The sequence below is a fragment of the Suncus etruscus genome, chromosome 11 (assembly GCF_024139225.1).
Source record: "Suncus etruscus isolate mSunEtr1 chromosome 11, mSunEtr1.pri.cur, whole genome shotgun sequence".
NCBI lineage: Eukaryota > Metazoa > Chordata > Mammalia > Eulipotyphla > Soricidae > Suncus > Suncus etruscus.
In genome coordinates this window covers 38258904-38267746 of record NC_064858.1, presented here as the reverse complement: position 1 = coordinate 38267746, position 8843 = coordinate 38258904, and the positions used below count along the sequence as shown (strand labels likewise).

Below are 8843 nucleotides of genomic sequence, written 5' to 3'. Positions count from 1 at the left end.
TGATTGATTCGCATATGTTGAACCAACCTTGCATTACTGGTATAAATCTCACCTGATCATGATGTATTATCTTTTTGATAAAGTGCTGGATTCGGTTTGCTAAGATTTTGTTGAGTATCTTTGCGTCTATATTCATTAGTGAGATTGGTCTATAGTTTTCATTCTTGGTGGTGTCTTTGCCATCTTTGGGAATGAGTGTAATATTTGCCTCATAGAAGGAGTTAGGGAGGATTCCTGTTTTTTCTATGGTTTGGAAGAGCCTATGGAAAAGTGGTAATAAGTCTTCTTGGAAAGTTTGATAGAATTCACCTGTAAATCCATCTGGACCTGGGCTTTTGTTCTTAGGGAGTTTTTTAATTACATCTTCAATTTCCTCTGAGGTGATTGGTTTATTTAGGCTTTCTAGATCTTCCTTTTCCAGTCTTGGAAGAGGGTATTTTTCCAAGAATCTGTCGATTTCTTCTGGGTTCTCTAGCGTAGTGGAGTATAGTTGTTCATAATATGATCTCATGGTATGTTGTATTTCTTGGGGTTCTGTTGTAATCTCTCCCCTTTCCTTAGTGATTCTACTGATTTGGGTGTTTTTTCTCTCTTTTTTTTTGGTGAGTTTTGCCATCGGTTTTTCTATCTTGTTTATTTTTTTAAAAAACCAACTTCTGGACTCATTGATTTTTTGTATTGATTTCTTAGTTTCTATGTTGTTTATTTCAGCTCTGGTTTTTATTATTTCTTGCCTTCTGGTTGTGGTTTGATTTCTCTGTTGCTGTTGTTCCAATTTTTTGAGGTGATCTTTTAAATGGTTGGTTTTGTTATTTTCCTGTTTCTTGACATAGGCCTGTATTGCTATGAGTTCTCCCTAATTACTGCTTTTGCTGTGTCCCACAAATTTTGACATGTTGTCTCTTCATTGTCATTTGTCTCAAGGAAACTTTTTTTTCTTCCTTGAGTTGTTCTTTGATCCAGCTGTTGTTGAGCAGCATGTTGTTTAATCTCCAAGTATTAATTTTTTTCTCCATTGCTTCTTCTTGACGTCAATTTTGAGTTCTGTTGCATAGTGATCTGAAAGGGTACTTCTAATGATTCTTACCTTTGGTCTTATATAGGTTGGCTTTGTATCCTAAGACATGGTCTATTCTGGAGAAGGTTCCATGTGGGCTTGAGAAGAATATGTATTCTGCTTTCTGGGGATGGAGGGCTCTATATAAGTCTATTAGCCCCAAATCTTCTAACTTTTCATTTAGAGCTCTTATTTCTTTGCTATTTTTCTGTTTGGTGGATCTGTCCAGTGGTGATAGTGGAGTATTGAGGTCCCCTACTACTGTCACATTTCCCTTCATGTGTTTCTCCAGGTTTGCCAGTAGTTGCCTCACATATTTTGCTGACTCTACATTAGGTGCATAGATATTGACCAGGGTTAGTGTTTCTTGATCTAATGTTCCCCTGATCAGTAAGTAGTGACCCTCTTTGTCTCTGATCACTTTCTTGAGGTTGAATGCAATTTGGTCTGATATAAGAATGGCTGTCTCTGCTCTTTTTGTTTTCCATTGGCCTGAATAATTACTTTCCATCCTTTTATTCTAAGCCTGTGCTTATCCTGTAGTTGTAGGTGTGTTTCTTGCAGACAGCAGAAGTCTGGTTTATTTTTCCTAATCCAGTTCTCTACTATGTGTCTTTTAATTGGAGAGTTTAGTCCATTAACATTTAGGGAGATTATTGAGAGAGAGGACTTTTGTGCAGTTGTGTTGTGTAGGGTGGTTTTTGTTGCAATCGGGGGTTTGGATTGTGTAATTCATCTCTGAGCAGGTCATTTAGGATTGGTTTTGTTTGCACAAATAGTTCAAGCTCGTTCTTGTTTGAGAATGTTTTTAGTCTATCCTCCCATATGAATGATAGTTTGCTGGGTATTGGACCTTAGGTTGGAAGTTTCTTTCATTCAGTAGTTTATTTATTTTTTTTTTTTTTGGTTTTTGGGCCACACCCGGTAACGCTCAGGAGTTGCTCCTGGCTATGTGCTCAGAAGTTGCTCCTGGCTTGGGGGACCATATGGGACACCGGGGGATCGAACCACGGTCCGTCCAAGGCTAGCGCAGGCAAGGCAGGCACCTTACCTTTAGCGCCACTGCCCGGCCCCTCATTCAGTAGTTTAAATATGTCATTCCACTGTCGTCTTGCTTGAATTATTTAGAATGGGAGATCTGCTTTGATTCTTATGTCCCTACCTTTGTACTTGAGATTTTTTTCTCTCTTATTGCTTTAAGTAGTTCCTCTTTCTCTTTATTTTTTGCCATTTGGATTACTATATGTCTTGGAGTTCGCTTATTAGGGTCTATTTTATTAGGGACTCTTTTCACTTCCTGGATTGGCATTGAAGTTTCTTTCCAGACGGTGGGGAAGTTCTCTGCTATTATCTCCCTGACTACTTGTTTTTCCCCTTTCCCTATTTCCTCCCCTTCTTGTATACCCACAATTCTTAGATTGTTTCTTTTCTCCTTGTTCAATAGATACTGGACTTTTCCTTCCAGTGCTTTGCCTTTTATTTCTTTGTTGGTTTCTTGATCATTTTTTGTTTGCAATTTTCCTTCGAGTTCTTCAATGTGTTTCTCCAACTCTGTTTTTCTGCCTGTAAGGCTTGTTACTTTGTCTTTTAATCCCTTCATTTCTTTTTGTATGGACTGTCTCATATTCTTTAACATTTCTTCTTTGATTTGGCTGATTCGTTCATCCATAGATTTTTTATACTCGGTAGCTAAGTTTTCTTACATTTCTTTTATTAATTCTTGCATTTCCTTCCTTATTGCTGCTTTCAGGTCACCTTCCCATGGATCTGCACATTTTAGCGGACTTGGAAACTTGATAGGGTCTGTCTCTGAATTTACAGATGTTAGGGTTCTCTTTGATTTACCCATATTTCTTTGCATTTATTGGTATGCTTTGGAGTACACCCACATGGAAGGGTCCCATGGGAATGCACTCTTCCTGGGCACTGGCGCGAGGGGTGGTGTCGTGGATGCGGGGATCCCTATGCCCCAGGTGGACCATCCTCTGGGTGCTGCACTCACTTTAGGGAGAAGCACGCAGACTGGTGGGCACAGAGGTCTCCGAATGCCCACATTTTTTTTCCAATTTTATGGGTTTTTGATTATTTAAGAAATTTTGGTGTTAGGCCTGAACTGGCTATACCTATAAGTTGTGTTAAGCTATATTTGCGCAAACGCGATCGCGTGGGCGGCGTGTTTGGACGGGGTCTCCCTAGCTGGGGAGGGCTGAAGGAAGTCACCGGGGGTATAGCCAAGCTCCTGGCACGGCGGCATGTTACGGCGTTTCCCTACCTGAAGAATGCTGAAGAAAGTCACAGTGGGCAGAGCCAAGCTGCTCCGTCGGGCAGCGTGTTTGTACGGGATCTCCCTAGCTGGGGAGGGCTGAAGGAAGTTGCCGGGGGCGGAGCCAAGCTCCATAAACTCATCTTTTGATTGGCTCTACCTAATTAGAGGTTACTGCTATAAGGTGAATTATTTAAAATTTTTATGGTCTTTAAAGTAAATTATAAAAGTAGCTCAAATGCTTTCACCAATATGTTTAGATAGAGTTCATTTGCTCCAACAACTCTCTAATTATTAGTTATTAAAACCTAAATCACTGGGGATTATAATAAAAATCTTCCTGAATAAATACTTTCAAAATAAGATTGAATATGAAGAAAATCTTAATTATAAATATATAGTATGTTTCTATTACTTAGTAAAATTAGATGTAGTCAAAACTACATCAATTCTGAGCACATAATCAAGAAAGTCTCTGACCTTGAACAAAGATGATGAGAAAACATATTTCTTAGAAAAACGATTAGTATTTAGAATTCATAGATATGTTGTTAATATTGACTACTGATTTAAATTTTGAAGTGACAGAAAACAGCATTAATATCCTCATTTTGTTTGTTTAAATAAAACAATTAGGAATCTTGATTGATTTATCTGTCATGTTTCAATTATTGCTAGAAGATTTACATTATTTTTCTTCCAAAAGAAAGGAAAGTTTGACTTGTTCTTAAAGGCTATGTTCCCCTTTGAAGATACACTTAGAGTGTTTGTCTCTATGTACCTTTTCTTGCTTGTATTTTTTTTTATTTCTGGAGAAGCCCATATTCTCTCTTTAATATGTTCTTTCTCTCCTCTCACTTCATATCTTTCTAAATATGTTTCATCCAATAAATATTATCTTTCTTTAAAAAAAGAAAGAAATTGGGGACCAGAATGATAACATGGAGGTAGGGCATTTGACTTGCATGCAGAAGGACAGTGGTTTGAATCCCGGTATCCCATATGGTCCACCAAGCCTGCCAGGTGTGATTTCTGAGCTTAAAGCCAGAAGTAATCCCTGAGCGCTGCCAGGTATGACCCAAATAAACAAAACAAAACAAAAAAAAAAAAAAAAAGAAAGAAATGCGGGCCAGAGCAGTAGTGCAGTGATAGGGCATTTGCATTGCATGTGGAAGAACTGTGATGGACCCAGGTTCAATCTCAGAATCCCATATGGTTCCCCAAGCCTTCTCTGAGTGCAGAGCAAAGAGCACCATCAGGTGTGATCCAAAAACCAAAATAAAATAATAAAAAACAAATAAATAAATAAAAAGAAAATAAATTATAGTCTTTATCACGATACATATTTAAAAGTTTTTTTTTCCTTTTTAAATTTTTATTAATATCTTTATTTAAGCACCATGCTTACAAGCATATTTGTAGTTGGGTTTCAGTCATAAAAGTATACCCTTCTTCACCAGTAAAAATTTCCCACCACCACTGCCCTCCTCCACCACTCCCTTCTGGTCTTCAAGACAAGCATTTCATTTATCTTAATCTCTACCATTGTCATTATAGTTGTTCCTGTAGTTATTTCTCTATCTGCACTCACCAATCTTGGGGTAAGCTTTATATCATGGGCTGGTACATTCAAACGTCATCTCTATTGTCTCTGGGTATTATTTTCTAACTGTATTTTATTTTTCTTAAATCCCACAGATGAGTGAGACTATTCTGTGTCTATCTCCCTCTGACTTGGCATAATAGTTTCCATATCCATCCATGTAGGAACATTTCATGACTTTATTTTTTCCTGACAGCTGCATGGTTTTCTATTGTGTAAATGTACCAGAGTTTCTTTAGCCACCCATTTGTTGTTGGTATCTGAGTTATTTTTAGATTCTGGCTATTGTAAATAGTACTGCAATGAATATAAGGATTGTAGAGGGCATTTTTGTATTGTGCTTTTGTGTTTCTAGGTTATATCCCTAGGAGTGGTTGCTAAATCATATGGGAGCTCAATTTCCAATTTTTGAGGAATAGTCACATTTTTCCCCAGAAATGCTGGACTAGATGACATTCCCACTAGTAGTGAATGAGAGTTTCTTTCTCCCAATGTCCCTGCCAATAATGGTTGTTATTGTTCTCTAGTGATGTGTGCCAGTCTCTGTGGTGTGAGATGGTATTTCATTGTATTGAGAAGTTTCTGCACCTCAAAGGAAACCAGTGACGAGGATACAAAGACTACACACAGAATGGGAAAAAAAGTGTGCACCTAATACCTATCAGATAAGGAGCTAATATCTAAGATATACATGGTACTAAATGAACTTAACAAGAAAAATATATCTAATTTCATTTAAATAATGGAAAGAAGAAATTAGCAGACACTTCCTCAAATAAGACATACTGATGGTCAAAATCCACATGAAAAAATGTTTCACATCACTAATTATCAGGGACATGAAATAGATACAAATTTAAAAGTGAATTTGCATCACTGCTTATTTCTTTTCACAGTTTTTTTATTAAAGTCTATTATTTTTTGTTTTTGTTTTTTAGGCCACACCTGGTGATACTCAGGGGTCACTCCTGGCTCAGAAATCACTCCTGGCTTGGGGGATCATATGGGATGCCGGGTATTGAACAGTGGTTTGTCCTAGGTTAGCGCTTCAAAGGCAAGCCTTACTGCTTGCACCACCACTCCAGGCCATAAAGTATCTCTTTTTTCTTTTCTTTTCTTTATTAAAATTTCTTTTAATATATTTCTTTTTCTGTCTTTAAACCCTCCTTGATCACTGAGGAAATACAAAGACATTTAAGAATCTTCATGAGTAGGGCTGGACTACTCTGGCAGAAAATAATGGCTTTGGTCAAAAAAAGGCAACAGAACCAAAATGACCAAGTGATTCCATGAGTATTCCTGCAGAAAAATAGAGTGCTGGTAATCAATCAAAACTCAGGGTGAATTTCTGTACATGAAAAGTTGTTAAATAGCAAACTCACCATATGCATGATTACAGGTCTGGAGGAGGAGAGAAAATCCAAATGGCTTGCAATGTTACCATGGTGGTGGCAGTGTCTATACATGCTGGTGTTGATACAGTGCAAATAGTGCAGTATGTTGCTGCAAACTCACCCAAAAACTTTGTATCTCCATCTGCAAAATGCTTAGGCAAGAATATATTGCAGAATTTAGAAGATTCCTAGACTGGTGACATCAGCAAATTTCATTAGAAACAGAGGCTTCTGGACAAAGGATCATAGCACAGCCCAAAAACAGAAATCTAAGCAGTCATCTAACCAATTATAGAGCAAGTGGTACATTAAAAAAAGTGGAATGTTGATACTTGTAAGTTAAAGATTTAAATCCCAGACCTGAAACAATAAGTCTCAGGCATGTCCCTGGGAATTTTATATACAGGAACACATTGTAGATTAATGCTGTAAAGACTTAACAGCAATTAGGTTCAACATAACCAGAGCTGCATATGCTCCTTATGGAATGATTGAATGCAAGCCTTGGGGCCTGCACAAAAATCAGACCCTCACCCTTAGGATTATTTTGACATATACATCATTGTATATATGTTCTTTATTAACAAGTGTAGAAACCTATCAAAATTAATGGGTGAGGAAAATATTTTGAAAGGGTCCCTCTGATCTCAACAACTCTATGATCTATGACTTCAGAGGGACATTGGTGAATGTGTTGGTGAAAAAATGATAGTTCATATTGTTAATAAAATTAAACTATGAGAGAATATACAGAAATCTTACATTGCAGAACTGTAGAACATGGCTGATAAACTCAAAAGCTCATTGAAAGCATCAGTAACAGGGGGACAAAGATGCAGAATGAATTGGTATGCTAGAGATTGAATAAGTTATCAACAGAGAAGAGAACGTAACATACACTTTTAAAATAAATTAAATAACAGAAGACTTTGGGATAAGTTGAGTATAAAGTTGAATAAATATAAATATAAAGTGGTATATAAATTATAGTAATTTATAAGGGGAAGATTGATAAAGAACTAGAGATAAAAGAAATTATAGTCGAGAATTTCTCCTATGTTATGATAGAGTCATGTACCCAGATTATGTAGTTTCAAGTATCAATACAACTAAATCCAAATAGAAAAACTACAAAAAACATTATAACTAAAATAAGTCAATTAAATAGATAGAACTTAGAGTACATGTAACCAAAATTAATTTTATATATAGTATATAAATTATAGTAATTTATAAGCGGAAGATTGATAAAGAACTAGAGGTAAAAGAAATTATAGTCGAGAATTTCTCCTATGTTATGATACAGTCATGTACCCAGATTATGTAGTTTCAAGTATCAATACAACTAAACTCAAATAGAAAAACTACAAGAAACATTATAACTAAAATATGTCAATTAAATAGATAGAACTTAGAGTACATGTAACCAAAATTAATTTTATATAAATTATCCTCCATGATATTCATGGCATATCTATCAAATAAAGCTCAGAATAACTCTATCAAATGTGCCAGAAGAGAATGGAAGACTAGAGCAAAAAAGATAAATGTAATAAACTTTTGTAGAATACCGTATCCATCAGGTTTTCATTAAAATTAGAAGGAGTGAAACAAACCTTTTGGAATAAGTAACTGAGTAAGAAGTTGTGGCCATTAAATCTGTTTTACATGAAGCACCACATGGTTTCCTTTAAAGTAAGTTAACTTCAAAAATACTCAGAATTTCTATAAAGTTATGACAATCCCTTAGTCTCATTGACCTCAATATCAATGGCATAAGCATGTAAGTAAAAAAGCACAGAGTAGCTGAATGGGTCAGAAAAGTGAATGAAACCAACTTTACGGTGCCTACAAGAAGTAGACATGGACAAAAATAATCCGGATAGGTTCAATATCAAAGACTTGAAACAAATTGACAGTCCAGCCATTACCTATAAGGCCAACATTCTGATGGAATAGGTAGCACCATGGGTAAGCTCTTGTCTTGCAGATAGTACATTGGGTAAGGCTCTTGTCTTCCATGTAGCTGAACTAGTTCAATCGTCAGCATACTTCATGCCAAGAGTGATCCCTATCTACTGAGGATACAGTAGATAGGGACACAGGACAACAAAACGTGACCCCCTAAAACAAAAAATAATATGCTCATATTAGACATATACATTTCAATTTAAAAATTATAACACAGGACAACAAAACGTGACCCCTAAAACAAAAAATAATATGCTCATATTAGACATATACATTTCAAATTAAAAATTATAACAAGAGAAGTGAATGAATTCTAATATCAGAAAAAATATATGAATAATATGGACCAAAAATATTGAGGTTAAACATCACATCATATTTCTGTTCCTTTGCAATTTGCTACTTATTTATCTTCTTAACCCATAATAACTCACAAATTATGGATGCTAACAAGACATTAATTTTACTGACTGTGACAACTATTCTGAATACAAGTGGAAAACATATTAACATTTGTCTCCAAAGAGGAAATTCTTCAGTGATGTTTATTCTTCC

General features: G+C 36.0%; 1 protein-coding gene across 1 annotated transcript in view; it reads left to right on the top strand.

Annotated features, from left to right (window-relative positions):
* The first annotated feature begins 8284 nt into the window (after window positions 1-8284).
* The window catches only part of KLRD1 (killer cell lectin like receptor D1), a 17988-nt gene continuing 17429 nt past the window's right edge, over window positions 8285-8843 (top strand). The window contains exon 1 of the mRNA XM_049782920.1: window positions 8285-8288. Within this exon, the coding sequence (XP_049638877.1) occupies window positions 8285-8288 (4 nt within the window). The remainder of the gene's footprint in view (window positions 8289-8843) is intronic.